We start from the raw sequence: 17,614 nt of genomic DNA, 5'->3' as shown, positions 1-17,614 counted from the left end.
ATTTTTTAAATTTTATTGTGAGAATAGAATCGTATTGAAATGTAGATGATTTTGGAGTGATAAAAGGCTACAGTATTGTTATTTGTATTGAAAAGATGCTCTTTGGATTTGGTAGTGCAATTTGCACTAAGCAAATATTTTATATCAATGGATCAATTGATGTCGGGGTGTACAGCGCAAGCAGGAGAAAGGGTGTGGACATGATGACGTCACTAAAAAAATAATCCCGCCCTTCTACACCAGTAGCGGAAGTTCCGTTGAGATTCTGGGACAGCAAGTGGTGAGTGTATGAATTTGTATTAGCGGGCCGCGGTTTTACAATACTCCTTTACCCCATCCGAACCGAACCCATATGGGCCTTTTGGTTACCGCTTTGGTTGAAGGGCATGGGGAATGTGATGTATTCAAATACCTGGTCGAATTTAGCCCACATGTCAATCAAACCAAGCTCGAAAGGTATCGGAGGGCATTGTACTACAGATTGCTGCTGTGTGATTAGCTTGCTGGTCATCTTTGAGGATGTGTAGCTAGTTAAACAGGATTAAGCTGACTGCTTGGATGGAGATGGCAACGTTTTGAAACAATCTAGCTAGCGGATTTGCACTTAACCTCTCCTGAATTTCCCCACCGGGTTGCACAACGCAACGGCTGTTAGCTAGCAGCGAGCTAAATTGCATCTCTCAGCCCCCATTGTTTCTTCATACCCACCCCCTTCCTTTAGCTAGCTACAGTAGCTAATTAACAACATATCCGTACCCTCGATCGCTAGTTGTCAATGTATTGCCACATATGTCTACGTCAAATAATTTAACTAAACTAGCTAAAATATAAAAAATATAACTGACGTGTTGCAGGTAGCCACACCAGCTAATGCGTTAGCTAGCATGCGTAACTTGGCTTACTAATAAAATCAGGTGTGTAAAATCATAAATCCAAATGATTTAATTTGCCAACTAAAACGATATTTTATATTGGAAAGTTTCAGGTATGTCCCTCCCCGATTCGTTACGTTTTTAAGAAACATTTAGCAACAGAATCAGCGGAATTAATACCACCTAGTGTTGCTGGTGATACTGACTGCCGCATATTACTCGATGCTTGCCTGGTGGCTAGAATTTACGCACTGTTTAAACCTTACAAGGTTTTTATTCCCAGTAACAATTGCGCTTGACTACTGAGAAAATGGAGCCATTATCTGCTGTGAATGCAAGTAAATAAAGGCGGCACATTGTTTTTACGCCATCCACTGAACCAGTCAAAGGTTGGTTTCTCAGTTTAATACCAGTCAGATGCGAACTCGTGATGTTGTAGCGGTGCATGGACGGCATTGTTTGTGTCGTTAATAGAAGGCTTGCTGATAGAGCTGACCGTGAAATCGGTGCATTTCCTTCCGTCCATGCTTAGCTATTTAACAACTGCTGACAGGGTTGTGCAGGACAAGCAGCGATTTTGCCTTTATATTTGAAGGGACTGAGGATTTTTGCCTTGCAAATACAATTACAGGCAGGCTAACGTTAAGTGACGGCATGAAGTCAAAGATTATACAGGCATGCAGGAACAAAGCCTTCACTTTGTCATTGATACTAGTATCCAATTCACCAGCGAGGGTTAGTGCTATCCGGGATACTTGGGACGTCCCTAACCTTTACATAGCCCAAGCCTAACCCTTACTTTAACCATTTTAAATGTTAACTTCAATGGGGTCGGGATGTCCCAAGGATCCCGGGTTGCAAGGACAGAGTGCTGTAGGCTATCCTGCATGGGGGAATCATATAGCTTGGTTGTTTTGGAGTGGGCCACAATGAACAAAACAGATATTAGCTATTCATCACCTCTTGAAGGTACAACCTTTTTTAAAGGTAGGCACTTAGCCTATTAAAGTGTACAGTAGCTGACAGTAACAAGGAAATGAGGCAAAGGTATAATGAGCATGCGTGTCATTGCAGTGCAGAAAGTTATTGTGATGCGTGACCCACGGTCCTGTTCTTTCTCCCTATTGAGCCTGTCATTATCATTCCCCTGATTTGGCTCTTTCTCTGTCTCCCTTCTCTCTGTCTCCCTTCACTAACTACAGGTCATTAGGTGGGTGGAATTGTAACTAACTCTGTGTTTAATCTCCCTGAAGGTTTATACATTAACCTCCTCACTTTTCCTTTTCATTTCTCCTCTCATAGTTTTTTTTGTCTTTTGCTTGCCTCAATCTTTTTTCATATGTCGTTCAACCTGACGCTATGAGGGTATTAAATGTTGACTTTGAAAACAATATGCTCTAGCTAGCCGATATCCGTTTTCAGTGTATAGGCAGTGGCGCTGATACTAGCTTTTTTGCATTTTGGTTAATAACAGATTTGCAGTTAGGAGTGCATTTATTAGATGAGTTTTGGTACTCTCTCAGTACTCAGCCTGTCTCATTGGTTCATAGCAGCCATAAACTGCGGCATGTTCAGGTCTTTAGTCATCATGTCTGTCCCTGTGATGAATAGCAGCATTGATAACCAGCCACACCATTGATATGCCCTTCCCCCTCCTCTCTAGCACTCCTTGCAGTGTATGTGTGGCAACAACATGTCTGTGCCGCTGCTCGCCGAGGCTGTGACGGTGTCTGGGACCGAGAAGGAGACCGCTGCGGTGAGAGAGCACACCAACACCATAGTGTAACTTAGGGCATCCATCAGCAAATTTGGCCACTTCTTGCAAAGCTTGCCATCCTGAAGCTAATTTGTTGTTCAGAGGTTCTGTGAACTAGGGCAGGAATGATACCAGTATCACAATAGTCCTATAAAAACCTGCTGTATATAAAATATTGTCTGCTTGAATTGGAAAATAAATGTGACTCTGGATGACATGGTAAGGATGTTTGTTTCTAACATTAGGGCATTTTCTTTAAGTTATATCCTCTTTGTTTTATTTACTTGCCACGATACTAACTAATATTTTTCACTCAACTTTTTACCTATGTCCAACAAAAGGCTGGTAATGGCTCACATCAACACCATTATCCCAGAAACCCTAGACACACTCCAATTTTCATACCGCCCAAACAGATCCACAGATTACGTAATCTCTATTGCACTGCCCTTTGCCACCTGGACAAAAGGAACACCTATGTGAGAATGCTATTCATTGACGAAAGCTTAGCGTTCAACAGCATAGTACCCTCCAAAGCTCATCACTAAGCTAAGGTACCTGGGACTAAACACCTCCTTCTGCAACTGGATCCTGGACTTCCTGACGGGCCGCCCCCAGGTGGTGAGGGTAGGTAGCAACACATCTGCCACGCTGATCCTCAACACTGGGGCTCCCCATGGGTGCTTGCTCAGTCCCCTCCTGTACTCCCTGTTTACCTACGACTGCATGGCCAGGCACGACTCCAACACCATCATTAAGTTTGCAGATGACAACCGTGGTAGGCCTGATCAATGATGAGACAGCCTATAGGGAGGAAGTCGGAGACCTAGCCGGGTGGTGCCAGAATAACAACCTATCCCTCAACGTAACCAAGACTAAGGAGATGATTGTGGTCTACAGGAAAAGGAACACCGAGCACGCCCCCATGCTCATCGGCGGGGCTGTAATGGAGCAGGTTGAGAGCTTCAAGTTCCTTGGTGTCCACATCAACAACAAACTAGAATGGTCCAAACACACCAAGACAGTCGTGAAGAGGGCACACGACAAAGCCTATTCCCCCTCAGTAAACTGAAAAGATTTGGCATTGGTCCTGAGATCCTCAAAAGGTTCTACAGCTGCAACATCGAGAGCATCCTGACTGTTTGCATCACAGCCTGGTACGGCCTTTGCTCAGCCTCCGACAGCAAGGCACTTCAGAGGGTAGTGCGTACGGCCCAGTACATCACTGGGGCTAAGCTGCCTGCCACCCAGGACCTCGACACCAGGCGGTGTCAGAGGAAGGCCCTAAATATTGTCGAAGACCCCAGTCATAGAATGTTCTCTCTACTACCGCATGGCATGCGGTACCGGAGTGCCAAGTCTAGGACAAAAATGGCTTCAACAGTTTTTACCCCCAAGCCGTAAGACTCCTGAACAAGTAACCAAACGGTTACTCAGACTATTTACATTGTGTGCCACCCCCCCCCCCCCCCCCCCTTATGCTGCTGCTACTCTCTGTTTATCTTATATGCATAGTCACTTTAACTATACATTCATGTACATACTACCTCAATTGGCCCGACCAACCAGTGCTCCCGCACATTGGCTAACCGGGCTATCTGTATTGTGTCCCGCCACCCGCCAACCCCCTTTTTTTACGCTACTGCTACTCTGTTCATCATATATGCATAGTCACTTTAACCATACCTACATGTACATACTACTTCAATAAGCCTGACTAACCGGTGTCTGTATATAGCCTTGCTACTGTTATTTTCAAATGTCTTTTTACGGTTTTATTTCTTTACTTACCTACCTACACACACGCACCTTTTTCTTCCCGCACCATTGGTTAGAGCCTGTAAGTAAGCATTTCACTGTAAGGTATTCAGTGTATTCGGCGCACGTGACAATTTGATTTGATGACGTGACATTTTCGTTGATTTCACATTGAATTCACGTTAGTTGACAACTCCACCAAATGTAAATAAAACATGTTTAACCGGGCTATGTTAAAATGTTGTCCCTGAAAGGGATAACAAACCGATTACCCCAAAGTTGTGGTTCTGCAAGCACTTGTTAGGTCAAAACCAAATCCATTAATTTGAAGGTGTGTATTCGATGTTTACGTAGTGTACAAAAAAATCTATATGGCTCACCAAATTCAGATGTCCTCTTATGATGCCTCTGATAAATGCTATTCTTTAGAGTTGACCAGCAGTAATATAAACTGAGAGTCGTCTTGGCAACAGCAGGAATTTTCCCTTTTTTTTGCTGTTGGGCATGATTCACTAGAACCTGGTGTTCATATGCAAATACAGTGCAGTAGCCAGTAAACTGGCATGCTCTTTGATGTTCATAATGCACCATTACCCAATGTAGAACTGTCAATCTCCCTCCCTATCTCTACCACAGGTGATCTTCCTTCATGGTTTGGGTGACTCAGGGTGAGTTTCCTGTCTTAAGCCTGTCTCAGGCTTCCCAGCATTTCACACTTTTTCCTGAGGCAATTCGAAGTTCAGTAGCTGAAGTCGAAGCTCCTTCGTCGGTGATTTGACAACAGTACTACTCCTATTAGGTTTGGGAACCATGGACGGGATTCTTCAATGAACTGTTTGTCATTCAACAAAAAACTGTTAGTTTTCATGCAAATGTTTTCACTAGAGAAATACTGCACCAAACATTTTAGTTAGATGTAAAATGGCGTGACTAAGACCTCACCGGCAAAAGCGTCAAAATGAATTGCAGATTTCCTGATTTATTTTCGACTAATTCAGACTTTTGAGGAAGTGTATATCAACACTTCTATTGTCATTGATGTATACTGCCTATGTTGCTACAGCGCCTCAAGGGGGACAAACAGTAAAATTTCATTTAAAAAAGAATTGCCTTTCAAGCGAAGGTCTTTTAACGGGAGTATGCGATGCACAGACGTTCGCATCGCCTAGCCAAGTTCTGCTCGGAGCAAGCCCAACCTAGTATGCTGCGGCTTTATTCTCTGTATAAATCTAATAGCCTCATCTGTACAGAGTACCACTTTCTCTCTCTAAATTGCTCTTCCTCTTTTCAGACATGGCTGGGCAGACACCATGACTGCTATCCGACTGCCACATGTAAAGTATATCTGCCCCCACGCGTAAGTCTTTGTATTCTTTTTCTGACATGTTTATTCCTCTTCTTGAGTGCCTCAGTTTCTGGAGTGTTGCAGTCAGTCGAATCTTGTCTTTGGTCGTCTCTTCTCTTTCTACACAACCATTTAGTCCTCTAACCTAGTATAGCATGTGTCCATTGATTCATTTGTTTCTCCACAGGCCCAGAATCCCTGTCACTCTTAATATGAAGATGACCATGCCTTCATGGTGAGTCATGTTTGCACTGATCTAAAACATTTGCCATTGGCCAATGGCTTGACTGTAAACTATACTTCAGTGGAAAAGAGATTTCCTTTTGGTAAGAGATTTTGTGAACATGAAATTCCTTCAAAGACACGCGCACTACCAGGATACCAGGGGCACATAAGATGTACAGTGAGCGCCAAACATATTGGGACAGTGACATTTTTGTTCTTGTTTTGGCTCTGTACTCCAGCACTTTAGATTTGAAATTATACTATGACTATGAGATTAAAGCTGACAGTGCACTTTAATTTGAGGGTATTTTCATCCATATCGGGTGAAATGTTTTGAAATTACAGCACTTTTTGTACATGGTCCCCCCCCATTTTAGGGGACCCAAGGTATTGGGACAAATTCACTTATGTGTATTAAAATAGTCACGTTTTGTATTTGGTACCATATTCCTAGCACACAATGATTACATGAAGATTGTGACTCTACAAACTTGTTGGATGCATTTGCTGTTTGTTTTGGTGGTTTCAGATTATTTTGTGCCCAATAGAAATTAATGGTAAATCATGTATTGTCATTTTGGAGTAACTTTTATTGTAAATAAGATTAAAACAAGTTTCTAAACACTTCTACATTAATGTGGATACTACCATGATTACGGATGGTCCTGAATAAGTTGTGAATAATGATGAGTATGATATTAATGCGTGTAACTTTCACTCATTTCAAATCCAAAGTGCTCGAGTACAAAGCCAAAACAACAACAACATGTCACTGTTCCAATACATTTGGAGCTCACTGTTTGAGATGAGTATTACATCGTCTGAACATGGATCTGTGTGTTTCTGTAGGTTTGACCTGATGGGTCTCAGCCCAGATTCTCCAGAGGACGAGGCTGGCATCAAGAGGGCAGCGGAGAACAGTAAGTCATTCAGTGTGGCACAAGTATTATGCATGTTATAACGACTGTGTTCAGACCCCTTGAATTTTTCCACGTTTCATTACAGCCTTTATTTTAAAATGGATGAACTCATTTTCCCCCTCTACATTCTACTTACAATACCCCATACTGACACAACAAAAACAGGTATTTAGAAATATTTGCATATGTATTGTAGCGGTATTTATTAGAGAGGGTAAAGAAAGATTTTGTTTGGTCGCCAGGCAGGTATTAACCATGCCGAAAGGAAAAGAGTAAAATAGAGAGAGTACCACTACCAGACACACACACATCAGCAGAAGAGACTGCCTAGAGTGTAGCCTGTTTACCAGATAGCCAGTGGAGAGAAAAGAGAATACACACCATATAAAACCCACATCACAACACAGGGGTAACCCAAACAAGAATACCTCATACAATAATACTAATACTAATAATGGCAGAGCAATTCAACAGCAACCTCATACAAGAACGAACCCAGTCATCAACATAGGATTTGCAATAATCTGTATTATTTTCTAGTGGATGATTGCAGAGGGTATGAATGTGGGGTGTGTTCATCGACACAAAGGCCTTAAAAATGTCCACAGTCTTCTCGGCCCCATGTCATTAGTACACCCCACCTCAATACAGTTCACATAATATACAACTTGCAAGCAACCTACTAAAATGTCCCTCCAAACACTTCTGGCAGGGAAATAATAGTCCAGCTCTAATGAACTTCAATGGGAAGTGCATTTGAAAAATAGAGAGTCTGTTGCAGGGTAAAGCACTGGAATGAGAGGGAAGAGAAAGAGAAAAAGATAAGAGAGATCTTAGCTGTGGTCTTCAGGCGTGCAGGTGTACTGTCTGACTGTCCGATGGTTTGTTGGTTTGTATGGTAAAGCTTCGCAACAATGTTGCTACTAATCCATGCGATCCATAACGGGCGCGGTCCCAAACGAAAACAACCCCGACCTAGAGCGATTACACCGATGATTGTGTTATATACTCTATAAACTACACACGCTGAAAACAAACAAAACTTCTGCAGCACAGCACACACAATCAAACTGTCGCGCCACCCAAGAGCCCCTCCCCAAAGAGCTGAACGAGCTCTCTTTATCTCCTCCTTCCTTACTGCTCATGCGCTCTTAAAGTGGCAGCGCACGGTGAAGGCTCCGAGCAGATTTCGCCACAGTATCATTTAAAAAAAACGTTAAAGCCTTGAGTCTTAATGGGTATGACGCTACAAGCTCGGCGCACCACTATTAGCAGAGTTTCTCCCATTCTTCTCTGCAGATCCTCTCAAGCTCTGTTAGGTTGGATGCTAACATTGCTTGCTGCATTGCTTGCTGTTTGGGGTTTTAGGCTGGGTTTCTGTACAGCACTTTGAGATATCAGCTGATGTACGAAGGGCTATATAAATAAATTTGATTTGATTTGATTTGGATGGGGTGTGTCATTGCACTGCTATTTTCAGGTCTTTCCAGAGCTGTTGAATCGGGTTCAAGCCTGGGCCCTGTCAGGGCCAATCAAGCACATTCAGAGACTTAAGCCACTCCTGCATTGTCTTGGCTGTGTGCTTAGGGTCGTTGTCCTGTTTTGAAGGTGAATCTTCACCATAGTCTGAGGTCCTGAGTGTTTATCTGTGCCTCGATACTGACCGGTCTCCCTGCCGCTGAAAATCATCCCTACAGAACGATGCTGCCACCACCATGCTTCACCGTAGGGATGGTATTGGCCAGGTGATGAGCAGTGCCTGGTTTCCTCCAGGTGTGACGCTTGGCATTAAGGCCAAAGAGTTCAATCTTGGTTTCATCAAAGCAGAGAATCTTGTTTCTCATGGTCTGAGAATCCTTTAGGTGCCTTTTGTCAAACTCCAAGTGGGCTGTCGTGCCATTTACTGATAAGTTGCTTCTGTCTGGACACTACCATAAAGGCCTGATTGGTGGAGTGCTGCAGAGATGGTTGTCCTTCTAGAGCTCTGTCAGTGACCATCGGGTACTTGGTCACCTCCCTGACCAAGGCCCTTCTCCCTTGATTGCTCAGTTTGGCCGGGCGGCCAGCTCTAGGAAGATTCTTGGTGCTTCCAACCTTCTTCCATTTAAGAATGATGGAGGCCACTGTGTTCTTGGGGACCTGCAATGCTGCAGCCATCTTTTGGTACCCTTCCCTAGATCTGCGCATCGACACAATCCTGTCTCAGAGCTCTACGGACTATTACTTCGACCCTATGGCCTGGTTTATGCTCTGACATGCGCTGTCAACTGTGGGACCTTATATAGACAGGTGTGTGCCTTTCCAAACCATGTACAATCAATTTAATTTAGAGCAAGTGGACTTCAATCATGTTCTAGAAACATCTCATTGATGATCAAAGTCTCATATGGTCTGAATACCTATGTAAATAAGTTTTTTTAAATTTATTTTAATTTTTAAGTAAACATTGTAAATAAATAACTATTTTCGCTTTGTCATTATGTGGTATTGTGTGTAGATTGAGAGTTAATTTAATCAATTTTAGAATAAGGCTGTTGGGTAACAATGTGGGAAAGGGTCTGAATACTTTTCGAATGCACAGTAGATGCACATAGATATCATGCCAAGATCTATTAACATAACCATGATAGCTAAAACTGTGCACATCATAACTAGACATTGGGTATATGTTCAGCCTCTGATTTCACCCTACTTCTCCACAGTCAAAGCCATAATCGACCATGAGGTAAAGAATGGGATACCCGCCAATCGCGTGATGCTTGGAGGCTTCTCTCAGGTGAGGTTACTCAATGTCTCAATCGCTCTGAATGATGATGATTTTTCCATTTCCTGATTGTCAGTGACTTTTCAACATTTGCTGTTGAAACTGTGTAAACTATGTGAACCATGAACATCTCCATAGGTCTAAACACATTCTACCTTTTTACTTTCCCTCTATTTGTCACTGTCTCCCAGGGTGGGGCTCTGTCCTTGTATACCGCCCTCACCTGTCAGCAGCAATTGGCAGGTGTGGTTGCCCTCAGTTGCTGGCTTCCGCTTCACAAGAGTTTCCCACAGGTACATTTACACAGCTTACCTGTTTCTCTACAATTTCCGGTACTCAGTCCCCTGAACATTCCCCAGAGCTGTTTCTTTTATTACTGGGCTGGATTCCAAACTGGGAAATGTTTTTCTCTCCATTGCTCTTAATGATTTTGCTGTATAGATATGAATAAACTGAATAAGTTATTTGACGTTAGGACCTGGTCTTGGTCTTCACTTTTTGCTTTTAATAATTTAATGTAATGGTCTGTTGTGCCCATTAGGCGGCGAGCACCAGTGGGAATAGGGACATGCCCATACTGCAGTGTCATGGGGAGATGGACCCCATGATCCCAGTGCAGTTTGGGGCCATGACAGCCGAGAAGCTCAAGGTCATCGTCAACCCTCAGAAAATCACCTTCCGGACCTATCCGGGACTCATGCACAGCTCCTGTCCTCAGGTAAAAAGTTTGTTTTTGATTGTAACATGCATGAGTATCCATGTTGTTCTGTGTGTGCTAATGGTTTTCTATGAGTATCAGCGTGGAAGTATTCACGATGTTCGGTTTCTTATATGCTTCTTTATTTTGATCTTACAGGAGATGGCAGCAGTGAAGGAATTCATTGAGAAGCAGTTGCCCCGAATCTGACCTCACCTCAACCCCACTGTGACTCTTAGACGCTGACCTCTCACCTCTGACCTGCCATTCTCTCACAGGAAACAGCCATGAGCACCTCCCCCTCCACACACACAGTAACACAGTAACACGTACTTTCACATAACATCATAATACATGCCTCATTCCATAAAAATCCAACGCACATCATACTGGACACACCTTTTTATAAACGCACAGTTTTGAACACACTGAAGTGGGCAAACAAGTCTTCGCTTTGAGGGAGAATCACTGATAAACACAGTACATACCCCTGGGATTCTTTTATCTTACCCAACCCACCATTATCCCCTCTTTCTTTCTCTGAACCGTCACTCCTGTTTCCCTCCATTGCTGTGTGTGTCAGTGAGTGAAGCAGTAAGTGGGCAGGGGGGCTCCTCCTGTTCTTAGATGCCACCCAGTGTCAGAGCCTGACCCAGGCTGAGGAAATGGCAGGTTCAGCAGCCTGTGGTTCTGGACCTCAGGCCCCGAAGTCTGGTGCCGTCTGGAGTGACTCTGGTGCCATGCTGCTGTGTATGCTGTTCCCAACGGGTTCACGGCCACTGGTGGGGTTGTGGTCACGCCACAGCTATCCTTGGGTGCCCGTACTTGTGCTGATTCAATTATCTGACGTTATAAAAACCCAGTTGAAATAAAGGAAACCAATGGATCATTACTTTTGCCACAATGTTCTATTCTTTACCACAATTTAGGGTTATTGATGATGTGGGTAATGTGTACATTTATGTGATTTATTTTGTTTGCCATAAATGGGCCATGATAAAACTAAATGTATAAAATCAAATATTTCCATTGCCTGAATCCAAAATGATTGTTGCGGGATTGAATTAAATGGATTGACTGAAATTATTAATTTCATACACCTTAAAGGGCTTAGGGCTTAAAATCATAATTGTTTTTGCTACAAGTATTTGTCTATTCCACAAAAGAGATCATGTGTTGCTCCAGATGGTACCAGAACCAGACCAGAACATAAAATGTAGTTCACACAACTTGACTCATTTGACTGCAGCTCTTCCTAGCCGTTCCCTCTTAGCATCTGGCATTTGACCAGTGAGCCATGTTCTATTCCATCCATGTCCAGCACAAATAAGTTTCCGCTCTCTCACTGACCAAGGTCATTTTTACTGTCAAAGCAAAACTATTCACTCATTTGACATCTTACCTTCACCCACTAATACAGTGTGAAAGGTCAGAGTTAACTTTAACCAGGTCTTGTTGTTTGACTCTTAAAATTGGTATGTGGTGGGAAGGCTGAGGGGAAAAAAGCTGTTCCTTTTATTAATTGAAGGGTGATAAGAAAACAAAAAAAGCATTAGTCTTGAACCACTTGCGGAGCTTGGCGTAGGACTAACTGAGTCGTTGTGCTAAAATCAGGTGTTCTGTATTTTTCCTTTTGTCAATGTTTCTCTTTATGATGACCTATTCTGTATTACTGAAACCTAATTTAAAATGGTAGACATTGGAGAATAAAATAACTGTATTAATTGTTCCGCTATTTAATGAATGTCTCTTACTCCCTCTTTGTCTCATTACATCTTTCCCCCATGTCATTTTCCTTAACCCAGCACGTTTACTTTTCACTTGTATTAGTGGATGACATTTTGTATGCTTTTCTCTCTTCCATCCCTTTTTTTTTTGCCTTCTAGTCCCATCCTGTCACCTAATTCCCTGTGGGACAAGGTTGAATAAAGTGTCTCATGTCTGTTCTCTTGAGTTGTACTTTGTCATTGTTAGATTTGTTTTTTTACAGTTGTGGCTCATTTAGATTTTTCATTTGGTCTCTATGTGTATTGTCACTTTGTCATCTCATCATTGTGTCTGTTAATCTGATTGGCTAAAATGTGTTGAGCGACTGCTGGTCCCTCAGGTTATTTTACTTTCTAAGACACCTGTATGTGGAATAAATGATGCAAATAACCGTGCATTTGAACAGTTTTTGTTTTTGTCGAACATAATCACAGTATTAATGTGTCTGGTCTGTGAACTGTATACCATATTGTTCAAGAAAATACGGACAGACAAAGGGTGCAATTCTTTGTTGCGGACATCTGCAGACCATAGAGAATGATAGAGGCCTCTAGTGGCAGTTTTAGAATGGGCAGAGCCATTGAGGTCTTCCATCATGCTTCTGCCCCTCTTAAAGTCATCAAAGTAGTCACCTGGGTGGGGATTCCTATGAGTTGTAGCCTCAATGGCGCTGCCCATGCTGTCACAGACGTTACATTAGGACAGATATAAAGATGAGTCCTCTATCTCTATGGTGCAGACACTGAAATATGTATGAATTCGGGTGGTTTAATTAACCTCTACAGGATTGGTGCCCTTCCCCCCTGCGGGACGGTTGAGCTAACGCAAGCTAATGTGATTAGCCTGAGGTTGTAAGTAACAACATTTCCCAAGACAAAGACATGTGATATGTTCAGAAAGCTTAAATTCTGCACCCTTCCAATTTATAGTAGCTATTAGTGAAAGAATACCATGCTATTGTTTGAGGAGAGTGCACAGTTCTGAACTTGAAGATGTATCAATAAACCAATAAGGCACATTTGGGCAGACTTGATACAACATTTTGAACAGAAATGCAAATGTTCATTGGGTCAGTCTAAAACTTTGCACCTACACTGCTGCCATCTAGAGACGAAATCGAACCTAACCTGAAATAATACATTGTGACCTTTCTCTTGCATTTCAAAGATAATATTTTTTTCCCATCTTGTATTATCTTTTACCAGATCTAATGTGTTCTATTCTCCTACATTAATTCCACATTTCCACAAACTTCAAAGTGTTTCCTTTCAAATGGTATCAATAATATGCATATCCTTGTTTCAGGTCCTGAGCTACAGGCAGTTAGATTTGGGTATGCAATTTGGGTATGTCAAATTAGTTGTGTTTGATAGTCTGTCACTGAAGTGTAGCATGATGACATGCATGAATAGATCTAATACTACAATGTCGTCATCAAGGTAAACATGATGTTTATTGAGACATTTAGCAAAATAACAGTTTCTCCTTCGCCTTCTCTCTAATATAAACCTTTTTATTTGCCTTTGAGTTGTGTTTCAGAAAGTTTTTAAAAAGTAGAGCTGTCCTCAAGAGGAGTGAGGTGATTTCAGAAACTCTGGTAATGGCATCCGGCTGCAGCGCTGCATTGTCGACAATTGTTTTATAATTCAACACATTTCACAAGCCTATTTTGGTTAAAAAATGCACTTTTAGTATATTAACCTGTGCAGCCGTCTTCATCGACCTTGCCAAGGCTTTCGACTCTGTCAATCACCATATTCTTATCGGCAGACTCAGTAGCCTCGGTTTTTCTGATGACTGCCTTGCCTGGTTCACCAACTACTTTGCAGACAGAGTTCAGTGTGTCAAATCGGAGGGCATGCTGTCCGGTCCTCTGGCAGTCTCTATGGGGGTGCCACAGGGTTCAATTCTCGGGCCGACTCTTTTCTCTGTAATATCAATGATGTTGCTCTTGCTGCGGGCGATTCCCTGATCCACCTCTACGCAAATGACACCATTCTGTATACTTCCGGCCCGTCCTTGGACACTGTGCTATCTAACCTCCAAACGAGCTTCAATGCCATACAACACTCCTTCCGTGGCCTCCAACTGCTCTTAAACACTAGTAAAACCAAATGCAAGCTTTTCTGCCTGCACCCGCACGCCCGACTAGCATCACCACCCTGGATGGTTCCGACCTAGAATATGTGGACATCTATAAGTACCTAGAGTTCTGGCTAGACTGTAAACTCTCCTTCCAGACTCATATCAAACATCTCCAATCTAAAATCAAATCTAGAGTCGGCTTTCTATTCCGCAACAAAGCCTCCTTCACTCACGCCGCCAAACTTACCCTAGTAAAACTGACTATCCTACCGATCCTCGACGTCGGCGATGTCATCTACAAAATAGCTTCCAACACTCTACTCTACAAACTGGATGCAGTTTATCACAGTGCCATCCGTTTTGTTACTAAAGCACCTTATACCACCCACCACTGCGACCTGTATGCTCTAGTCGGCTGGCCCTCGCTACATATTCGTCGCCAGACCCATTGGCTCCAGGTCATCTACAAGTCCATGCTAGGTAAAGCTCCGCCTTATCTCAGTTCACTGGTCACGATGGCAACACCCACCCGTAGCACGCGCTCCAGCAGGTGTATCTCACTGATCATCCCTAAAGCCAACACCCCATTTGGCCACCTTTCGTTCCAGTTCTCTGCTGCCTGTGACTGGAACGAATTGCAAAATCGCTGAAGTTGGAGACTTTTATCTCCCTCACCAACTTTTAACATCTGCTATCTGAGCAGCTAACCGATCGCTGCAGCTGTACATAGTCTATTGGTAAATAGCCCACCCAATTTTACCTACCTCATCCTCATACTGTTTTTATTTATTTACTTTTCTGCTCTTTTGCACACCAATATCTCTACCTGTACATGACCATCTGATCATTTATCACTCCAGTGTTAATCTGCAAAATTGTAATTATTCGCCTACCTCCTCATGCCTTTTGCACACAATGTATATACTCTCTTTTTTTCTACTGTGTTATTGATTTGTTAATTGTTTACTCCATGTGTTACTCTGTGTTGTTGTCTGTTCACACTGCTATGCTTTATCTTGGCCAGGTCGCAGTTGCAAATGAGAACTTGTTCTCAACTAGCCTACCTGGTTAAATAAAGGTGAAAAAAATAATAATACAAAATAAATCAAATAAAAACCAAATCTGTCAAAATAGCATGTGTAGGTTAGGAGATAGCCAACCACAGATGCATTCTTGTCACTGATGCAAATTGTAGGTATTTTTCCAGACATGGGGGTTCTTATATGGGGGCAGGGTAGCCTAGTGGTTAGAGTGTTGGACTAGTAAACGGAAGGTTGCAAGTTCAAACCCCCGAGCTGACAACGTACAAATCTGTCGTTCTGCCCCTGAACAGGCAGTTAACCCACTGTTCCTAGGCCATCATTGAAAATAAGAATTTGTTCTTAACTGACTTGCCTAGTAAAAATGTCAGTAAAAAAATAATAATTACATCAAAAAATGATAAGACATTGTTATAAATTCACAGATAAGCTAATGATGTGAGGGAATGAAAACATGTATTAATGGTGTCATTATTAGACTATAGGCAAACAGTGATTTGACAAAAATTGTAAGTGCATTGCAGCTGTGCTTTTACATAGGACTTGCACCTTTGGTAGTTTGTCAAATTATGAATGGGAATTGTTTTTAATCCTGCATCTCCACCATGGGTCTTTGGGTAATTAAAAAAAACTTGAGACAATAATATATTTAAACCTATTCCTGGGCTAAAAAGCAAAAGTATGGATATTCTCCATAGAGTATCCTTTTTAGTCCAGTGGGTAAATCTTGGTCCAGGAAACCGGCAGAGAGTGCACTGATTCTTTTGACAAGACATGAACCTTTCGCAACGCTTCAAACTCAACTCTCACAGAACACTGTTCTGGGCATGTCCCACTGGCAACTTCCTGTGCGAACGTTGAGTAACTTTCATTGCCATTCAGGACAAGGAACAGGTCATATGCAATTTCCTGTAAATGACTACTTTATTAGTGTCCCCTTTCAACTGCCTCTGACAACAATGGTTTAGGTCTGCTGAGGCCAATCTAACCCTCTGTGTCTGGGTTACTGTCATTTCTGATTATTGGTCCAACCTTGAAATGGCAATGCTTTTAAATTAAGACTGACTGAGTGAATCACAGAGCACAAAATAGTTCAAAATAGTCAAGTGGACCTGTTGGTAGTATTGATTACTGCACTGTAAAAGTAATCCCATATCAGAAAATAATAACAAATGTTTGTTGTAATTTTGGATGTATTTAAAAATATATATATATATATTTAACCAGGCAAGTCAGTTAAGAACTAATTATTATTTACAATGACGGCCTACCCCAGTCAAACCCAGACGACGCTGGGCCAATTGTACGCCACCCTATGGGACTCCCAATCACGGCCGGATGTGATGCAGCCTGGATTCGCCTCTTGCAATGAGATGCAGTGTCTTAGACCACTGCGCCACTCAGGAGCCCTGTATAGACTCATTCAAATTGAATATTGGGTATCACCCTCACTATCCAATCACTCTCCGATAAGCACTGGTGGCCTACCTTGGCGCAGGACGTTGCCCACTATGTCAACTCTTGCTCTGTATGTGCCCAAACCAAATCTCCCGGCATGGTCCAGCAGGGAAACTACTGATAGTTTTACCACTGTTATGGTTGTCGTTGACAGATTCTCAAAATCCTGACATTTAATCCCTTTCTCTGGTCTACCTACCACTCTCCAGGTTGCTGGGGCACTATTCCAGCAGGTCTTCCGGCACTAGGGCAGCCTCACATCTGGGTACCGGCCTCAGTCCAACGGGCAGGTGTAGAGGACCAACCAGGAGCTGGGGAGTTTCCTAAGAAGTCCCTGCCAGGACCGGCAGGGGGAATGGGCCCAGTTCCTGCGGAATACACCCAGAACTCACTTGGTCACTCCTCCAACCGGCTGACTCCCTTCCAGTGCGTCCTGGGATATCAGCCGGCCCTGGTTCTGTTGAATCCGAGCCAGACCAAGGCCCCTGCAGTGGACTAGTGGTTCAGAGGAGGTGTGGAACGCCGCCCACATCAAGGATCAAGGATCTCTCTGTACGCATGAGGCTCCAGTGCGCCGTCAGAAGGAACAGGCGGACCACCACCGCAGTGAGGCTCCTGTGTGCCATCCTGGTGATCGCGTCTGGCTCTCCACCAGGAACCTGCCACTCCGCCTACCCTGACGGAAGCAGAGCCCCCGGTTTGTGGGGCCCTTCAAGGTCCTCCGGATGGTCAATGAAGTAACCTATTGTCTAAAACTCCCCAACAACTGCCGGATCTCACCCTCCTTTCATGTTTCCCTCCTCAGGCCAACAGTTCCTGGTTCCCTGGCTGATGCTGTCCCCCGCGACACCCGTCCGCCACCCCTGGACATCGATGGGACTGCCGCCTATGCCGTTAGGTCCATCCTGGACTCCTGACGTCGTGGGG

At 43.2% G+C, this 17,614-nt stretch overlaps 1 protein-coding gene across 3 annotated transcripts; it reads left to right on the top strand.

Annotated features, from left to right (window-relative positions):
* The first annotated feature begins 181 nt into the window (after positions 1 to 181).
* LOC109907581 (lysophospholipase 2) lies at positions 182 to 12,499 on the top strand. 3 transcript variants are annotated; one of them, XM_020505632.2, is made up of 11 exons: positions 264 to 280; positions 2,075 to 2,082; positions 2,536 to 2,628; positions 5,023 to 5,054; positions 5,678 to 5,743; positions 5,919 to 5,966; positions 6,806 to 6,876; positions 9,579 to 9,652; positions 9,832 to 9,933; positions 10,182 to 10,358; positions 10,497 to 12,499. In XM_020505632.2, the coding sequence occupies exons 3-11, from the start codon at positions 2,551 to 2,553 to the stop codon at positions 10,545 to 10,547; spliced, it is 699 nt and encodes a 232-aa protein (XP_020361221.1). In that variant the 5' UTR covers positions 264 to 280; positions 2,075 to 2,082; positions 2,536 to 2,550; the 3' UTR covers positions 10,548 to 12,499. The 3 variants fall into 3 exon arrangements, with proteins under 3 accessions (XP_020361222.1, XP_020361221.1, XP_031649604.1); XM_020505633.2 differs by lacking the exon at positions 2,075 to 2,082 and having other exon boundaries at positions 182 to 280; XM_031793744.1 differs by lacking the exons at positions 264 to 280; positions 2,075 to 2,082 and adding an exon at positions 1,237 to 1,261.
* Positions 12,500 to 17,614: the final 5,115 nt, after the last annotated feature.

The sequence above is a fragment of the Oncorhynchus kisutch genome, linkage group LG17 (assembly GCF_002021735.2).
Source record: "Oncorhynchus kisutch isolate 150728-3 linkage group LG17, Okis_V2, whole genome shotgun sequence".
Classification (NCBI taxonomy): Eukaryota; Metazoa; Chordata; class Actinopteri; order Salmoniformes; family Salmonidae; genus Oncorhynchus; species Oncorhynchus kisutch.
Note: the sequence above shows the minus strand (reverse complement) of the source record. Positions and strands in the feature narration are given on the sequence as shown.